The 20,707-nt window shown below is 34.9% G+C and overlaps 1 protein-coding gene across 3 annotated transcripts in view; it reads left to right on the top strand.

The window, feature by feature from the left end:
- The window catches only part of unc-5 (netrin receptor unc-5), a 234,282-nt gene extending 217,113 nt beyond the window's left edge, over positions 1 to 17,169 (top strand). For all 3 annotated transcript variants that reach the window (XM_017611000.1, XM_017610999.1, XM_017611001.1), the window contains exon 12: positions 15,336 to 17,169. In XM_017611000.1, coding sequence (XP_017466489.1) covers positions 15,336 to 16,672 — 1,337 coding nt within the window. In that variant the 3' untranslated portion in view covers positions 16,673 to 17,169. The remainder of the gene's footprint in view (positions 1 to 15,335) is intronic.
- The last annotated feature ends 3,538 nt before the right edge of the window (positions 17,170 to 20,707 follow it).

Here is a 20,707-nt window from a genome sequence, read left to right as displayed (position 1 = left end):
TTTACGTTCTTGACTAATTTCAGCTTGAACTATTGCATTGTGGTGTCCGATTTCTTGACCTGGTGGGACGGAACAAATATCATACCTTAAGAAACTAGCCACCCCTTTCTCCAGCGGCGTCAGAATGTGCAGACATTTTGGGCCCCCATCACCCAGTTCCACGAAATTCTGCCCGTTTTACGAAATTTTCTTTTTCGCATTGCTTTTCAAATCTGTCCACACCTACGTCAAAATATACCCGATTATTTTATTAATTAAAGCTTAATATGCATTTATTTCACCTTTAACCACTTTTCCCATGAACGTAGTCGTGGTCCCAAACTGTTCAGTTCTACTGCTAACCAAGTCCTGATTGTCCTGCATCAGCTGGACCAGGCGCCCAAGTTGCTTTTTATTGCTAACACTTTTGATCTGCAATTCACACACACATGTACATGTACATGTACATACAACTTTCGATCGAAATAACTTACTTTTTATCCATTATTTTCTTAATTCACCACAATTTTGTAAATGCAAACTTTATAATAATAATAATATCCCAACGGTTTTTACCCTCCATTCCCGCCCATCCGCACGAGGGGCGCAGTCCGCATGACGTACGGAACCAGTATTTTCAATTTTTTTTGCGCCGAGTCACGATAGGCAGGAGTTTGTTAAGTGTCGAGATCTAAAACTGTTCAGCTACAGAACTAAATTCATCAGCCGATTTTATGTCTACATTTTAATGATTCATTTATTGAGAGAGGACCGTATCGATTTCTTAATGCTGAAAAGCGGATCTGATATATCAAACGTGCTGGAATGAGAGTTAAAATCCTGGCATAAGCAACGGAGTGGGTCGTGCAATTCAAAATTAGTTTTACAAGCTTTCAGAAATAGGGGGAAAAAGTGTCTTGATACCCGGGAGGGAACATTAAGGCTAACTTCGCCAAGAAGAAGCGGACTTGAAATTGAGCCTGTTAGTAATTTAACTATAAAAATTGTACCAAGCATTTGCCTGCGGCTGGAAAGTGTAGGAAGATTAATAAGTTTTAATCGGCTCGTATAAGGTGGAAGGTTATATTGAGAATCCCAACGGAAATTTCTTAAAGCAAAAAGTAGGAATTGTTTTTGAATTGATTCTATCTTGTCTGAGTAAATTTGATACCTTGGATTCCAAACCACCGAACCGTATTCCAGAATTGGCCTAACTAATGTTGTAAACAGGGTTTTAGTGATATAAGGGTCACAAAATTCTTTTGACCATCGTTTCACAAATGCAAGTACACCTTTAGCCTTGTTGACTGTCACATTAATATGAAGATTAAAATTAAGCTTAGGATCCATTGTGATACCAAGGTCCACAAAATTGTATACCTGTTCCAGGTTATGGTTACCTATTGTATAAGAAGTGGGATGAACAGCTCTTCGCGAGAAGCTCATTACTTTACATTTCTTAAGATTTAGAGGCATAAGATTTACTTGACACCAGTAAGCCATGCTGTCTAAGTCTGATTGTAGCAAAGACCTTTCTTTAATTGAAACGTACGATTTATAAAGCTTTACATCATCTGCATACATTAAAATTTTGGAAAATTGTATATCTGTAGAAATATCGTTTATAAAAAGCAAGAACAGAACCGGGCCTAGGTGGCTACCTTGAGGGACTCCTGAAGTAACATCAATGACGTCAGAGATAGTATTTTTAAACATTACCCTTTGTGATCTATCATAGAGGTATGAAGAGATCCAACGTAGAAAATTAGGTGGAAGACCAAGAAGATCAAGTTTGTAGATGAGCAACGAGTGGCACACTTTGTCAAATGCTTTACTGAAGTCAGTATATATAACATCAACAGTTTTGCTTTCACTAAATGCTTTTGAGATATAGGATGTTAATTCGAGTAAATTTGTAGAAGTTGATTTGCCCTTGCAAAATCCATGTTGACTATATGAAATGCTAGAAGAGATAGAATGCGTCAACTGATTTGTTATAATTGCTTCAAATAATTTAGGAATTGCAGAAAGCTTAGCTATTCCCCGGTAGTTCTCCACTGAAGATCTGCTACCGCTTTTATGTAACGGGGTTATGAACGATTCCTTCCATATAGTTGGAAAAACGCCCTCTTTAAGAGATAAATTAAATAACGCTGTTAACGGCTCATAGAGATAATCAGAACAATTTATAAGAATACAAGTAGGAATCTGGTCAGGACCATAACTGAAGGACCGCTTTAAGGATTTCAGATAAACTACTACATCATCGGGAGATATTACTGGGATATTTATTGAGTTCATTGGACATAGTTTAAAAGGATAGTCAATGTTAGCATGTGAGTTAATGGAATAATTGGATTTAAAAAACTGAGCGAACATGTTAGAAATTGTTTGATTATCACTAGAGACGGTATTTTGATACTTCATGGCGGAAGGAAACCCACGTACATTTCGCTTGGAGTTTACGAAGTCATAAAATGATTTGGGGTTATATATTATACGCCGTTTGATTTTACACAAGTAAGCTTTATAACACTTTTTGTTTAATTCAAAAAACTTATGACGCAAAAGTGAGTATTTTACATAGTATGAGTGTAAACCGGTTTTTTTGTGTAATCTAAAATAACGCGACTTTCTGTTTTTCAAATTTCTCAGTTCTTTAGTGAACCATAACTGTGTTTGCTCTTCAGGAACATACATACGTTTAGGCACATGCTTTTCAAATAATTTATGTAAAGTAAAGTTAAAAAGTGCAACACTTTGTTCAATATTTTCTTTAAATGCAGGCCACGACAATTTAGACAGTTCCTTGTTAAGCATTTTAAAGTTGGCTTTCGAAAAATCAAAGCGAATATTTGGTTCGTATGCTTGGGTACTGCAATTTTGACCATCACTTATAACTTCGTAAGATACCTCCATAGCAGGGTGGTAGACATCTTCGGGCAAAACTAGTGGATCACACTTATTTACAACGGACTTAGATGCATCATCAACATAAACAAGATCTAATACTCTACCAAACTTATTGTGAAGTACATTAACCTGAGTTAGGCAGAGTTCAGCCATCTCCTCTAAAAATACGTTGTTGCACGCACTAGACGCGAAAGGTACGATATCATTGTCAATGATGTTCCATGATATGCTTGGTAAATTAAAATCACCCAACACAATCATTGAATCACAGGGTTTAGTCAGTAAATTAACTGATTTCAGTAAAGAGATGAGTCGTGAATACACCAATGTGTCAGATCGGGGAGGGATATAGCATAGAGCTAAGTAAATAGACCCTTTTCCAGCCTGTACACGAATGCATTTGAACTCTACTGAATCAATGTGTGGAAGACTAACTTCTTCAGATGGTATTGAAGAGTCTACAGCGAAGAGTACGCCACCGCCGATTCTGTCCTCCCTATCTTGTCTATAGATATGATAATTATTTGGAAGAATCTCTGAATTGAAAATGTGAGGTTTCAGCCAAGTTTCAGTAAAAGAAAGAATATTATAATTACATTCAAGGCCTTTAAAGTATAAGTTCGTTAATTTAGTATTTAAGCCTCTTACATTTTGGTAATAAATACTTAAAGCAGATTTAATAATTAGTTTTTTGATTAAGTGTTATGACGGGGAATATTAGCTAAGTTATTTACTTTTTTGGGCCTATATTCGAATTCACGAACGAAAGCTCCGGGGGCCAAAAAGAACTACTAAGCAGCGCATTAAAATTATCTAAATTTACGTCAATTTTAAATGAAGCAATATTTCTTTCGTAATTAAAATTAAATTTTCTGATGCTTAAGTCGACAGTTGTAATTTTTGATGAGATGTAAAGCTTTATATCGTCTTCGGTAGTGTCTCTCGAAAATCTAGAAACAAAGATTGACTTCTTTGGCGGAACCACAACTAGTTTCCTCGTATCAGACTGGACTACCGGTGGAGGGGGTTGAGTTTCTGCGTTAGTAGTTGAGGATAGGGAAGGCGGTGGAGGCTTTGAAGATGATGCCACCACTTCAATGGGGGAAGGGGAAGATACTTCAGGCTCTTTATTATCCGAAGCAGATTTCGTTACACGGTCTTTTGAGGCTGAGGATTCTGATGCTGGAGGACACGGAGAGGATAAATTAATTAAGTCCGTCGGAAGATTATTCTGACGTGCAACGGCAGCAATTTCCTTAGATGGACTATGAAGACGCTTACGTTTAGACACACGGATATCCTTAACAGATTGCAAGGTATCTAAGCATTTGAATGATTTAAACATATTTTCATAATGCTTAAATTTTTCTGTCAGTACCGACAATTCTCTTCCTATTTCTGTAAAACCATTTCTGGTTTGCCTAAATAGCTTGAAAAGATCAACTTCGGTTGACCTGCACTTTACGCAAGACCAGCGAAGGCCCTTGCCATCATTAATAGCGTCCAGAATTCTTCCCGTCAAACCAGCACATTTCAGATGGTAAATACCATCACACAGCCAGCACGATAAGTAGCGTTCAGAATCGCTTTTAATTTGGCAAGTATCAAGATCACACTTCATATTGAAAGATTTATGTAATACACTCGTTAATAAAAGACAAACAAAATAAATTATAACAATTAAGGAGCTGATGTAAATAGCTTTAAATAAATGTAGCGAACAGTTTGAGTATCACTGTAATTATGACACTTAATAAACGCAACGCAAACAGCTGTGACAAGAATTACTAGAAGAAGTAAACAAAAAGAGTAGAACAAATGTGCAAAAACAAAATGAAAGTTAACTACAAAGGATACAACAACAATGATAGCAACAAATGACTCGGCAAAATTAGAATGTATGCTAGTGAAATTTAATTAAATTTACTTTAATATAAAACCAATAACTTTCACTTAGCTTCAATTATTTCACACTCTGATGCTCATAAGCACTTTTTATCACTACTTTAACACAGAATTAGCACAATGAACTTAGTAAGTAGAAAGCCAAAATCAGAGCACAATAAAGTACAACCTCACAGCTTGACGTTTGCTTAGTTGCTCAAAACAGCAGTCGAAGGATAAGCGATTGAAAACTATTCATTGCCGCTAATTGAGCGATTAATTTTAATGCAAATTTCGAGCCCTTACCGCCAAAATAACGTAAGCGACATTTTTTAAAAAATTTTAATTTTGATGCAGAAATGCATCTAGATGCTCTAGGGATATTTCTGCTTACGTTATTTTGGCGGTTAGGGCTCGATTTTATAACCTATGGAAACTGCCTACAAATCTCAGTTCTATTAGATTTCCGCGTACCTGCAATTTTATTGAACTACAGAACTTCATTGAGAATAGTAGTTTCCACTGCAGTTTTAGCCAAATTTCGGTCGACATTTGAGCCGCTTATTTTGAAAGTGGCATAAGTCACATTCTCAAAACAATCGAGTTAATGGTAACATTAATTACAATTCAACGGTATCTATTCCTTAACAAATTGTACTGAAATTTTGAGAACTACTGAGATTATGTTATTTTTTTTTTTTTGGATTAAGGCGAATGTCGCAATGACATCCAGTAAGTGTCCAGGCTCCTGATATGTGGATCCTTCTACAGCCAGGTTATACTTGTGATTTATGATGAAAATTCTTTCCTAGAATATGTATAGTCCTCTATCAAAAGCTGCATGAAGTTCCCTCGACGACGTGTGTACGAGCGGGAGCGTAACAAAAATGACAAATACCAAATCCATAGATACATACATATATGCAATTATTGAAAACATAACAGCATGGTTACAGAAACTAGAAGTGGTGGCTTATAAAATTCATATTTATATATATATTTATTTTAATAATTTTTAATAACAGTTTTGAGCGGTATTTCCTTAGTTATTCGTATTTACTCGTATCTTATATATGAAAAATTCTGACTATAACCTAAAGTTAAAAATCTTTTCAGTATACAAATATCAGTCTTCTTAGATTTTCCTTTTTTTTCCTTTTCTTTTTCCTTCTTTTTTCCCCTTTTCCTTTCTAAATTTTTTAGTTATAAAATAATTTATTAAATATTTATATATATATTTTTTTTTAAAGTATACATGGCATTTCTATTTTTAATAGACATATACACATTTGAGGAATTCAATTCAACAATAATTAAAAATTTTTTTTTTCCATACATTTTTAATTTTATTTAATTTAATTTTTTTTATATTTTATTTTTATTTTTTCCATTTTTTATTTTAATATACATATGTAAATATATATATATTTTTAAACTATAAGTGTTCTGCTATTCCAGCACTATGAAGGAAGGAGATAAGTTCCTGAAATATGTTATATTTTTTGGCCCGCAATAAGCTTTGCAAGTCTGTGAATTTTGTAAAAAAAGGAAAATTGCTCCTGAAATTGTTATACCTTATACAGTCAAAAATTATGTGATTGGCAGTATCTTTAACCTGACACACTGCACAGATATCGCTAACTTCTCTTTTAAATTTACTAATATATGTCTTACCAAAAGTATGTCCAGTAAGTAACCTATTCAGTAATTTAATATCATAAACCCCTAAATATACATGTTTATTTTTGAACCATGGTTTAAACTCAATTCCACCCCCATTTTGAACAAAAAGTTTTCCTTTGATAATACTCAGTTCTTCAAATTCCCTTTTCCACTCAGCCCAGATTTTATTCGAAATTCTGGTTAAAGCCTCACTTGGTGTCAAATCTACATCTATTTCTAGCCCCCTATCCACAGCTGCTTTCGCTGCTTTATCCGCTTTTTCATTGTCAGTAATACCGATGTGACTCGGAACCCAAATAATTTTAACACATTCCAAATTCGATGAGCTAATCATATTATGAATTTCAGCAACAATATATGAGTCAGTATTCTCCTTATCAAGCGAGTTAATCGCCATCAGACTATCAGTAAAAATTACACCTCTATTTACTTTAAGTCTAATTAGGATTTTAATGGCTTGTCTGATTGCTACCAGCTCCCCAAATGTTGAGGAGAAAGTATCCTTAAACCTATACAAATAGGATATATTTTGATCAATGTCATGAACAGCGGCCCAACTACTTCCTGTGCTACTGAGGCATCAGTTGCAAGTAAGTAAAAGCCCTCCTTATATAATTCATCTTTAATTACAAGATAATCTGTTCTTAATTGTTCCGTGGTGACGTTTACCTTGGATGTACCCAGCCTTGACTTTATGAGTGAGAGTCCATGAAATCTTGTAAAAACCGTGTTGAAATTTATTTTAGTAATAATGTCAACAAATTTATTGTATGCAAAACTATAACTCGATTTATTTCCACCATTGTTCTGTAACTCATTTCTAATGCTTTCATTGTTCATCCATTGTCTGATTAACTCTTTTGNGGTAACTCATTTCTAATGTTTTCATTGTTCATCCATTGTCTGATTAACTCTTTTGTAGTTAACCATAACGCCCTTTTAAGAGGGGGTAATTCACCAGCTAAAGCATATCTAACATGAACCGGTGTGCTTGGAGGAACCCCAAGACTCCTTCTTAGAGCATCATTTAAAGATGTTTGCAATTTTTTGTTCACTCCTCCTGGTGCATTTGCGAAAGTCGAGCAAGCATACTCAGCCTTCGACCTAATGAATGATTTATAAAAGTTTAAAGCAATTTTCGGCTCTAAACCCGCCTTAATACTCGTTAGCTNTGCTAAAGCATATCTAACACGAACCGGTGTGCTTGGAGGAACCCCAAGACTCCTTCTTAGAGCATCATTTAAAGATGTTTGCAATTTTTTGTTCACTCCTCCTGGTGCATTTGCGAAAGTCGAGCAAGCATACTCAGCCTTCGACCTAATGAATGATTTATAAAAGTTTAAAGCAATTTTCGGCTCTAAACCCGCCTTAATACTCGTTAGCTTTTTCAAGGCATTATTAGCTGGAAGAACTTCTCTTTTTATTAACTCGACATGATCATTTATGGTAGCGTTAGCACTAACTATTCTGCCTAACCACTTCATTTTAAACACTTGCTCAACCTGCTGTCCATTCACCTCCAGACTAAACTGTCTTTTCCTATTGTTGTTTAAAAGCATGAACTTTGTCTTATTTATATTTATCCTAAGATTAAGGGAACTGCATAAATTAATAAAACGAGTGATAGAGCTTTTGAGGTTATCTAAGGCTACCTCTTCATTGCGACTAAAGCTAATTATGGCAAAATCATCAGCAAATTGGAATATCTTAACACTTTCATCCTCAACTAAGTGGAGGCCTGCTGTATAGACATTGAATAAAACCGGGGACAAACAGCTGCCTTGCGGCAAACCATTATGCACCTGCACCTGCTTGTCTCCTAATTTTAGCACTCTATTTGAAAAAAAATTNTGCGGCAAACCATTGTGCACCTGCACCTGCTTGTCTCCTAATTTTAGCACTCTATTTGAAAAAAAATTAAAAGTCCACTCAACAGTCTTTGCTTCACAACCACCCTCATACATTATTTGCCTTAGTTTATTCAAGTTTACACAATTATATGCATCCTCCAAATCTAAAATGCAGACAAAAGCTCTCTTCTTTTCCATTTTAATTTTATTAGTGAAAAATAAAAATTCATTTAAACACATAACTGCCGATCTGCCCTTTCTATATGCATAACATTTGGACGGTAAAATATTCTTTTTTTCCACCCAACTAACTATCTTATCCTTTAACAGCATGTTCAAGCATTTCACTGTGACTGACAAGAGCGAAATAGGCCGAAAATTTTTTAACTCACTGAGATCGCGATTAGGTTTCGGAATTGGTACTATTTTTATTATCCTCCATTCATCTTTTATAATATTCCTAATAAAATGAAACTCTAGCTCCTTTAATAGTTTTAATCTACAACTATCTGATAAACATTTTATCATTTCAAAGGTTATTCTGTCATGCCCACCAGCTGTACTCTTTTTCCTCTTTAACATTTGATTGAACTCCTCAAAAGAGAAGTTAGTCCACTGACTGACACCCTGACTGACGAGACACCTGTCCTCTGTACGACTATTCTCTAAATTCGACACTTGTGATTTCAACATCTCCAGATATCTTTCGTTATCCTCANAGACTATTCTCTAAATTTGACACTTGTGATTTCAACATCTCCAGATATCTTTCGTTATCCTCACTTATCCATGCCAGCTCTTTATATTTTTTTCCTCTTACATTATTAACAAAGTTCCACGCTTCTTTTGTATTGGCATTTCTATTTAGTTCTTCAATCCTGAGTTTTTAGCTATCATTCTTGGCTTTTTTAACAGACTCTATCCATATCTTCTTAAGATCAAGTGCTCGCTCCATATCTACCACCATACCCGTTAACTTGGCTTTTTTCCTTGCTGCATGAAAAATTCTATACTCTCTTTCCAAGTCTTTATTCCACCAATACTTGGGTGAGAACCTCGTACTATTTAAGTCAACTATCGAGTTCTTTATTGCTTTTTTAATATCTAGTTCCAATACACCAACACCTTTTTCGCAGTTAAGTTCAGCTAAACATTTACCTAATTTTTTTTTTGAAACAAACAAATTAGGAGATCTAGCTAACCCGCTTATAGTAACAATGATAGGGTGGTGATGGCTACCACCCACAAAACCATGATTGCATTCCCAGAAAGTATCAAACCCAGAATTCGTGAAAGACAAATCCAAAGTTGATTCTACATTTACTCCATTAGTATGAATTTCAAACGTACTTGACCCATCATTTAAACATCTGAGAAAAGTTTTATTTATTTCATTTTTCAATATTTTTCCTTTATAGTTTTCAATTCTGTCCCCCCATAGTCTTGTTTTAGCATTAAAGTCGCCCAGTAACATAACATTACTAAAGCCTGCAAGTACGCCCAGAAGTCTAACAATTTCAAGCTCAAAATCAGCAGAGCTTATGTTTGGAGGAAAATATACCGAGCAGATTGTTAAATTGTCTACCAAATTTAGTGTTTTAGTTATTAAAATATCAAATCTTGTGTTAAACCTGACTCTCTCCATTTTAATATTTTTCCTACTTGCTATAGCTACTCCGCCATAACCATCGTTCCTAATCTTTTTAATAATATTANGCAATATTCGATATTATTTCTTCATCCGTGAAGTCTAAGGGAATTTGTCTTAAAACACCATAAGTCGTAACAAAACTATTCGGTATGAACGCACGAATACCCATCTCAATCAGATTTTTATTATTTAAAGATTTGTTTGCAGATTTAAAATCATAAAAATAAACTTTATACAAAGAACGGCCGACTGACTTAATATTCTTTAACCCCTCAATATTAAATTTTCTTATTTTGTCAAAAAGAAAAAGTCCATTTTTCATCACTTTATTTTCAAAATGACTACTTTTAGCAGTGTCCATTANGGACTTAATATTCTTTAGCCCCTCAATATTAAATTTTCTTATTTTGTCAAAAAGAAAAAGTCCATTTTTCATCACTTTATTTTCAAAATGACTACTTTTAGCAGTGTCCATTAGGACACAAAAATCCCCTCTGTGTCTCTCAGTGTACATGGAAACCGCATTCAATGTTTCTCGTACCCTATTATTATTCACGCCACTGTCATCCACAAATGTGCCTGCTCCTGTATTTATGAAATGTCCGTTGTTATCTGTATGTAATGCTGTTTGCATCTCATTTTGTCGTTCATTCTGACTACCATTTTGATTTTCCCCANTGTTTATTCTGACTACCATTTTGAATTTCCCCACTTTCCCTATCTTGCTTTTGTACACTTTGTGTACCATTTAACTCTTCACATTGTGTTTCTTCTATGTTATGTAGCAAATTACTATCTCCCTCCCTCTCACGCATATCCATATATAAATTATCGCCATTTTTAAAATCCGTTGTAACCGACGCTATACACTCCCCACCATGTAGTTGGCTTGGGTATACCTCCTCAACGCCGCTATAACAAAAATTATTAGGTACAGTTACCTCGCCTGAGCTATTAAAGCCTGTAAAATTATCCTCAACTGGTACAGTTCCCCCAACCTGGTTCATTGTAAAAGTGCCCTTTTTAACCAACATACCCTGCATAGGAGGTGGAACTAGCCCACAATCCATCTCCTCATCCTCCTCAGAATTGGATAACCAAAGATCCTTTACTGCCTCATCCTTACGTTTTTTCCCCCCACCACCAGCATTCCTTTTATCCTTCCTAGCTCTACTCATCCTTTTGGCTTTAGCACCAGTGGGGATTCCTCCCAACTTGCCGTCCACCAATTGGACTCCCCCCGACGCCGAAGCGCCCTCCATCTACCCCTACCAAAAAGCCAATCACTAGTATAAGGTATAAACAATAAACAGGAACTCACCCAAGAAAATCAGGTGATGATCTCGAACCACACAGGATTCACCTTCTCCTTCCACTTAGTCGCTACCACCACAGTATGCAAATAATTAATTGTAACACACTAATATGTAGCACACCACTTAAACGCACAACAGACAATGTCCATATAGATTTACTAATTTAAGTATAGTCACAGAGATAATATATTTCAGTCAGAAATATTCTATGTATGTATTTTACAAAAATTATATCAAAGAAAAAAAGCACTTCACCGCTCGCACAAATCCGCTGCTACGTCCAATTNTTATATGTATTCTACAAAAATTATTTCAAAGAAAAAAGCACTTCACCGCTCGCACAAATCCGCTGCTACGTCCAACTCGCCTGGCTGATGAAATATCAATGCGAGATTATGTTAGAGAGAAATTTTACTAATCAGCGGCAGTGTTGCCGAGATTTTTACTAATCCCCATGGGCAGATTACACTACTAAGTACTCTGATTATATCGCACTAACAGCCAAAGCACAATGCTTGCAATGATTCGCCTTCACACCTTTTCTTTTACCGAGACTTCGGTTTTGATAAAGTTTTTTAGACAATCCCAGACGGCAGAGTAATGGGCCATTTCCGCCAAGAGCTTAACTGCAGTTAAGAGCTCAGGTAAGGGTAAATAATGTTAACAGCAAAGTTTATTTCATAGTTTTTGATTTTTTTCTTTAGATTACTTGTACTTAATTTGCGTAATTACCCCCTTCGAGTTGTAATCTCGTTTTTCCAAAAGGCGTAAACTGCAGTTAAGGCTTGGTGGAAATGAACTAGTTATTACGCACCTTTTGTCGACAGTACCGTTTTAATCATTTTTCGTATCCGAAATACAATAATTTTAAAATGTTTATTCAAAATGAAAATTTTAAAACATGTATACGTATTCTGGCAGTAGCTGAGTGTATAGAGGAGCTAGCTACTATTTGTTAGATCTCAGGAAGTCTAATGTTATCCATTCGGATTATCCGTTGACACGAATAAAATCCGGATAGTATGGATATCCGGCTAATATTCGCTTGTGCAAGTACTCGGATATCCGGATTTACGAAGATCCGGTTAATATTCGTATTTTCAGATATACAAAAAAAATCAACAAACTGATTAATAATATTCGTGAATTCAATTATGCACACGATAGAGTGAATTAGCTCTTGACGGACTTGAAGTTGACCTTTTGTTTTGTATCGTTTTGTCACAATATAAACAAATGGCACTATTCTTGTCATCAATTTTAGAAAATGCTACAATTTGGTAAAAAATTCACCACGACCAAAAGTATCGTAATAGCTTTCATTATTCCGTCCATGATATTTTAAAGCCATGAAAAAACTCTCGTGGTCAATTTTATTTTATTTTTTATTTTTACGAAACGATACTTTAATTTCCCAATACCAGGCGCTCATGCATATGAAGTAGCAAGTTTTCTATACGCATATATTTGTTTGTTGAACTTTTTAATTCGATTGTAGAAGCCGTTGAAATTACAAAGTAGAATTTTGGAAATTTTAAAATTTTAAAATTTATACAAACAATTTTGTGCGTAGAAATAGAAAACTTGTTACTACACATTTATGAGCGCCAGGTATTGGGAAATGAAAGTATCGTTTTGATAACGAAAAATCCGGATATTCGGTTAGCCGAATATCACCTTAGCTTCCAGAGTAGCCGGATTTTTCATTTAGGTATCCGGATATTCGAATATTCGGTTTATCCGGATAGTAGAAAAATCCGGATGAAGTTCCCAGCCCTAGGAGAAGCACATCATATTTAAAAAATAGTTGTAAATATTTCTAATAATATGTACATAAATTGGGAATTTTTGCGACAGAGTGCATATTGTCGCTGCCATCCGCTATGCTCCAAGTCATGGAGGACGTTCGACCATCCTTCGATAAAGGCAACCTAACAATCCTCAATTTATTGGATTTTTCGAAAGCTTTTGATACTGTTTGCCTTAGAATCCTCATTCGAAAGCTTGACACATATTTCGGATTCAAGAATGATGCCGTGAAACTAATTGAAAGCTATTTGACTAATAGACATCAAAGAGTTGTTTCTAGGGATAACCGCTCTAGCTTAACACCAGTAAAATCGGGTGTACCGCAAAGCTCTATTCTTGGTCCGGTATTATTCAGTTTATATATTAATGATTTAGAAATATGCTGCAAAAATGTATCAATTCATCTTTATGCTGACGACGCTCAGATATACCTCTCTGACCCTCTAGGGTTAACAGAAGACTTAGTCTTCCGAATAAATGAGGACTTACAAGCTATTTCTCTGTGGTCGAAAAATAACAGGCTTAACCTCAATTCGTCCAAAACACAGACAATTGCCCTATCTCATTTTCCCTACAATCTTGATAATGTTTCTCCAATCATGCTGAATGGGAGTGTTGTGAAGAATTAGAAGATTGTTAAAACACTTGGTTTTACACTGAATCAAAATCTAACGTGTATAGATCATGTTAACGCATCAGTCAGCCGAATGTATTCTGTACTGAGGCAATTATGGAATTATGGGGGCGTACTTCATGCCCCATTATGGGGGCGTACTTAAGCTCGTTAAAACGCAATTGGTACCAATAATATCGTACCACGAGTTAATATATGGTTGTCTGGATAAAGAATCCCTCGGAAAATATCAATTATTATTTAACAATGCCGCTAAAAAAAAAAATATATTATAAGCGTAAATTTGATCACAACTCCGAGTTTTCGGCAAATATTCTTGACTACAGCATATCTATATTCTTTGATCGGCGTTTGGTGTTATTCATGTATAAAGTAATCTACACCCGTTACCCGAAATACCTCTTTTCGAAACTGACGTTTGCACAGTCAACTCGCTGATGAAATCTTATCGTACCTTATTTTAAGTATTCAGTTACATCAAGAATGTTTTTTGTTAGAGCCGTACAGTTGTGGAATTCTTAGCCAGGAAAACTAAAATCGGAAACTAATCCAAAGCGCTTCAAATCGGCTGTGTATTCTTTCTTCTCAAACTAAATCCTGTACTATCTTATTACAGTTTTTTGTTCCCCACATTACTGTTTCTTTCTTCAACTGAAAAATATATGAAATGTTCAAAAACTCGTTTAACAACTCATTAGTATACATATATTCTTTAAGCTACAAAAATTTTATTATTATGTCATTGTTATGAAATATGGGACTGTAAAAGACTATGTCTTATATGTCCATTTAAATAAATAAATGACAAATAAAATAAACACATAATTTTGGCAATCAACACAATCGACTTCAAATTAGCTGCTCTCGTCACCACCTTGTATGAATTCGCCTTGGAATTCTTCTAGTAACCAACTTCAAAAATTTTCTTTTAATAACATAACATTTCTTATCATTTCTATTTACAAAATTAGGTTTTACTGAAACAAAGTAAATACATAAGTTAAGTAATAACAACCTTGCAGTACATTTTATTATGGTTGACTAACCCCTATATTCTAACAGAGTCACAAAACTTATGGCGTTTTCGTTTCTATCGAAAAATGTTACCTTCTCTTTGTCCTCTACGCACAAATCCCAATAAGAAGGCAATGAGAAGGCAACATTTTTTGTAGAAACGAAAACGACATTAGTCTACCATTGTTGTGATTTCTAGTGCGCCGCAAAATGTGCCACAAAAATTCGATTTCAAATGGAAAAGGATTTTTTATTTTCTGTCAGTTTCCATATAAAATTCCAGAAATTAAACTAATTTTTCACTTAAATTCCTTTCGTGAAATTGGACTTAAGTGCTAGAAAAATACACCAAAGGTTAAAAACTTGTGTTGTAGCGGCATATTTGTTGCAGCAGCAAACGTTGAGGCGCGGTAGAAATCACTACAGTGATGAGCTAAGGTTTGTGACTTTGTTAGAATACGCCTGTAAGTGGCGAAATTTTAAAGTCTATAGAATAGAAAAGTGGGCTTGCGCCCCTTGCAATATAAATAGTTCAAATAAACAAATCTGAGCGGTTATCACAACTATATAATTATACTAATTTAACAAATTTTCTATTTCAGCGAATTCTACATACGATATAACGGGCAATGTATCCATACCTTCTGCATGCAAAAACGTAGTAACCGAGATTTTAAATAATTGCGGCGGCAGCTTAAAACTTTATCAGGGCGAAATAATGTTACATGTTCCAGAGTTTGCCATCAGCAAAAATCAAAAAAAACACATGTCTTTGATCTTATTGAGTGATGAAAGCTCTAGAATATCAATACCTTGCGCTGAGCCATTGTTTGTATGTAGCACAATAATTTACTGTTCACCGCGAAACTATAGCTTCCAAAAGCCAGTGGTAGTGAAACTGCCACACTGTCTCGTTGATCCTCGGAAATGGAATGTGAACATATACCACGCAGATAACAATCATTATGACATCAATTCGAATTGGCGGAAAATAATTTCAGTTGGGGAAGAAACGATAAATACGCCCGTTTTCGTACACATGGAAGAAAGTCATTTGTATATTATGACAGAACAGTTGGGACGCTTCGCAGTTGTCGCTGATCCTAAAGTGCACAACAACCACCAAACTTCAATTAAAATGCGACTAATCGCATTTAGTCAACTAGTGCCGAGCAATTCAAACTGCAGCCTTCGAATATATGTTGTAAAAGACTTTCCTAATAGTAAAGACATTTGTACCATGATTGAAACGAAACTTGGTGGTACTATTATGGGTTTAAGTGAAACATTTGCTTTTCACTTGAACACAAGCGATTTAGTCATCCGTGTTCACAATACGGAGTCCAGTTCGTGGGATCTAAAGGAACAAACCGACTATGAACAAATGATTCCCTATAATCACATACTTAATAATAATTCCATTTTACATTGCGAGTTTAGCATAAAGCGATCATTAAATTCTAGATTGGTATTTAATGTTGATTTCGAGCAATTCTGTTCGGAGAGTGACAAAAGGCAGTTGCACTCGTTTGTTATTTCGAATGAATATTTTCCTCCAGCCGATGTGCCAACGCACTTATATGACCATCAACAAGCAGTTATCTCTATTGATCGTGCCAGCAGTTATGTGAATGAGACGAATAGCTTAAGTAGTGTTTACCTACCGCGAACGTGCAAGCGACTCATTTGCGCAGCTCTGGACCCACCTCGTCAAGACGAAAAAGATTGGAGGTTGCTGGCTAAAAAACTTGGTACTGATCATTATATAGCATATTTTGCTACAAAGCCCTCACCAACCGAGCAGATCCTTAATTTGTGGGAATGTCGCGCAAATGGCTCCTCGCGTACAATTGTTGAATTATTAATAGTGTTCAGTGATATGGACAGAGAGGATGTAAAACAAATTATAACAGATACTATGGGCCCTCTTTGGGTGTGAACAGCGCTTTGTAAAGCTGTTATTATTGATATGTTGAGATGCCTTTTATTTGGAAAATTAAGAGATTATAGGAATACATAGACATAAAATAAAATAAGCAATTTACATATACATATGTATGATACATACTCGTATTGACTAATAAGTGGCTTGGATTCCCAATATGGTTCTCACACAGTCGCGGTCAAAAACAATTTACATATATCCTTCAGAGGAATGTGTAAAGCAAAAATGCTTAGGTGGGGCAAATCTATACATCGCTATTTTTTAAATTTAAAGTTAACTTTTCAATATAGTGGAATACATGGCTGATATTTATTTAATGCATACCACTAATTTGCTAAAAGACTGGTGAAGCTCTAAAAATGAAATTTTGAGCTAATGATACATTTTATGAGTAAATTTAAATTTTTAAACTCTGCTTCTGAAAGTGTCCATTTTTTGAGTTGTGACCGTGTTTTAGTAAACGAGAGGTATGTATATAAAATACATTACAAGGAAAAATATGAAACTCAAAAGCAAATGCTAGAAAAGATATTTTCATATACGTTATCAATAATCTTGCTAATCACCAAATGTCTACCTTTACTATTTCGGCAAATCATACATTGTTCCTTTTAATTTATACAAAATTACCATTATCGAAAACTAAAAAAAAATGGGGGTTGAGAGTTCCACAAGCACTACACATTGACGTTACTATTATTGTGGCGTAACAATATTTACTTTTAGCAATGTAACACAAATCATGCTCAAGCTCAATACCATTGCTAAAGCTACACATTGATATTTTTTCTTCATTTCATCCGCATATTCTCCCTTTATGTAAGTGTGTTCGGGTTTCAAATTTCCGATGATCTATTCACATAGACCTTCCGCCCCGTGGGGGTGATCTTCGATGTCGCCGAAGGGTTCATACTTAGAATTTTTATAAATTGATGCCATCTAATAAATCCTTCTTCCAATAGCAGGTGTTGATTAATGCGGTATTCCATTAAGCTTAGACTAAACTGTATGCAATATTTTTCGAGTTTTCAAGTTGTTTGAGTTTAAAAGAATCGTGCGAATATTGATTTATATATTGAACAAATCGAGCTAATTGCGATTATATCGTTAGCGACATTTTATCGATTTTGTTGCAAATAGGTTATTATTACAATGTCATACAAAATCATAGGGTTTAAATATATACCGTTACGGCGAAAAATCAAAGTAAATTTCGTCGTTTGCTTTGTTTACACTTTAATTTTATTGTAAGCGACGCTGTGAGTACAGAACTTTAAAGTTCCCTCGATATTTTCTGAAATTGAATGCTTCCACTATTATGCAACTGCAGCTGAAATCGCCAAGTCTATTTACCATGATCGTCTACCTGGTACGGTGATCAAGAAAGAATGACTGAAAAATAAATGAAAAATTATCCGTTATTCGGTATTACTTGAATCATGAATGAAAATTTTTTCTTCATTCGAAATTACTTGAATGATGAATACAAATTTATTCGTTATTTCAAAATATTTGAATTAAGAACAAAAATTTATTCTTTATCCGAAGTTACAATTTATTCTTCATTCGATATTAATTGAATGATGAATAAATATTTCTTCGTCATTTGAAATTGCTTGAATGATGAATAAAAATTTATGCATCATTCGAAAGTACTTGAGAATTGAGCGGGCTTTAACACTGCTTTATGTACGTAGGCAGCTTGTAGCAAATTTAGTAGATGCATCAAACAGTTAAAGTTCAGTTTATTCGTCCGAGTGGCAGAATATACAGCGAGGCGACGAAAAACTGTTACACTGTTTTTATTTTTTTGAAAAATGGGAGGGTTCTTTTTAGATTTTGTTAATTTTGTAAATATTTTACTTTAGTTTTGAAATGCTAATCATTATTTGCATTTGCCAGCAGTGTAAACTTTGGGAGACGCAAGTATTTTTCAGGTGTATTTTTTCTTAGACTTTGTATAAAAAAATACAAAAAAAACTGCATAGGGTTGGTCGAATGAGTGGCCGTCCTAGTCACCAGTTCCGAGTTTATTCGATTTTTGAGTATGGGACCTTATGTTGAAAAAAATGTTGAGTAATTGGCCTGGTTACTGAAGATATGGAATAAATTAACCGACAAAGACTTGCGTGCCGCTTGCGCTTTTCTTTCAAAGCGCTTACCGCTGGTAAACCCAATTAAAGGTTAAAATTTAAAAACGAATTAATAAAATCAAAGTCAAATATGTACGAAATACTTTTTCCGCAAAATCTATAAGGGAACCTTATATTAAAAAAAAAAAACTGGATAACAGTTTTTCGCCGCTCCACTGCATACATATCGCTAGCTTAGAGTAAAATATTGCTAAGCCCACTTTCTATGAAAACTCATATATTGATATAGAAAGCAAGCGTCGCTTGCCAAGCGAACTTAAAAATGCATCGCCTCTTCTCGTTTATATTCAATCAAAGGCAAATTTGCTAAGACCAAAAGAGATCTTTTCGTAATCATCGAACCCTTCTGGTTCGTATGGAGTTTTGCGAAATACCTGAAGAAAATGGCTACAAAAGCTTTTTCCTCTCCTGACTTAAAGGAATGTCTATATCACGGTTATTCGCATTCGTATCGCACCCGCGGAACTTCCGCATACATTTTAACATTCGCATCCGCTTTCGCATTCGCAATAATCAATGCGGAAAAAATATATTAAAACACATTGAGCGCATGGAATGGAAAAACAAAATGTATTTGATGGCTTATGGTACCGACAGCGGTGAGTAATTAATTGTGACTGCCTGCAACTAGGAAAAGCCAAGCTCAGCTAACTAATCAAAAAAATAATTACAAGCTATTCATTGCAGGTGAACCTTTCCAAGAGGTCACCCGGGAATTAAGCAAATCTGAGACCTTTATCCTCCGTGATGCCAATAATTGAATTATTATAAAAAACGGGGTACCTTTTTAACAAAATAACAAGATTTAAAACAAATTCTGCTGGCAGCCACGACTTGCAATACAAAATTTTCTTCGAAATTTTCATTCCTACAAAATAACAGTTTATTAGCCATATCCACCAATTCACAACGTCGCGACGCTATAAGCACACATTTTTCAAACCAGTCACAGAAGACAGCATCAAAAATGAATTACAAAAACTAAAATCACAAAACACTGATGACGTAACAGGTTCTCCAAATTCTGAAGATGAAAGTCAGGAGGATACATCCGACATTTACAGCCTCGACGCAATTCTCGAATTATTGAACCGAAAAAAAAAAATAACTGAAGTCCTCTCAACTGGTGCAGCGTCAATCGAAAATAATTTACAATTTTGTAAAGGTTCAAGTTTGTCGCCTCGAGCGAGTAGTTATTTAATGGCGCAGGTTTGATTTACGACCCGTTAGGAAACAGGCTGTAACCCGAAAAAGCAGCAAAATTACTCTTTCTTAAATACAGGCTGCGTTTCTTTATACATTCCGGATAATCCCATTTCACAGCCGGAATAAACAGAATGCGTTTGAAATGTACGTCAACATATCATCAGGAACGTTCTAAAGAATAAATAAACAAAAAAGTTTATTCCAAACGTTCAGAATGAATAAAGAAATGCAGCCACAATGTTCCAATTTTTTAATTTAACCCTTGTGTACCCACACAGGACCTTTTTCCGTATAAGTCGAGTATTAGTTGACATTTCTCTCCCATCCTCCGGATCGTCGTTATTTAGCTTAAATAAAGGAACTTGGAAAATTGAATGTAAAAAAATTGTTTTATTTATCAAAAAATAATCGACTTTAAATGTAGTATACCGTACCAGCACCCGGGTACCCAATTACTTCGGTAGTATATTTTGTAGTTTTTTTTTCTATTATACGCATGTAATTCATAAAAATAACTATACTATATAACTTATTACGAAAACAAAAATGTTTAAATAATCAGTATATTTATAGCAAATATATTTAATGAAGTTTTTGGAATGTTCATCACATAACGCTTGTTCACATTCCCAGCAGTTCTTCCTCGTTTTTCGTCTTTTTTTCTTTTCCT

Source organism: Rhagoletis zephyria, unplaced genomic scaffold (assembly GCF_001687245.7).
Source record: "Rhagoletis zephyria isolate East Lansing unplaced genomic scaffold, Rhagoletis_zephyria_1.1 Rzeph_scaffold_00365, whole genome shotgun sequence".
Lineage (NCBI taxonomy): Eukaryota > Metazoa > Arthropoda > Insecta > Diptera > Tephritidae > Rhagoletis > Rhagoletis zephyria.
Note: the sequence above shows the minus strand (reverse complement) of the source record. Positions and strands in the feature narration are given on the sequence as shown.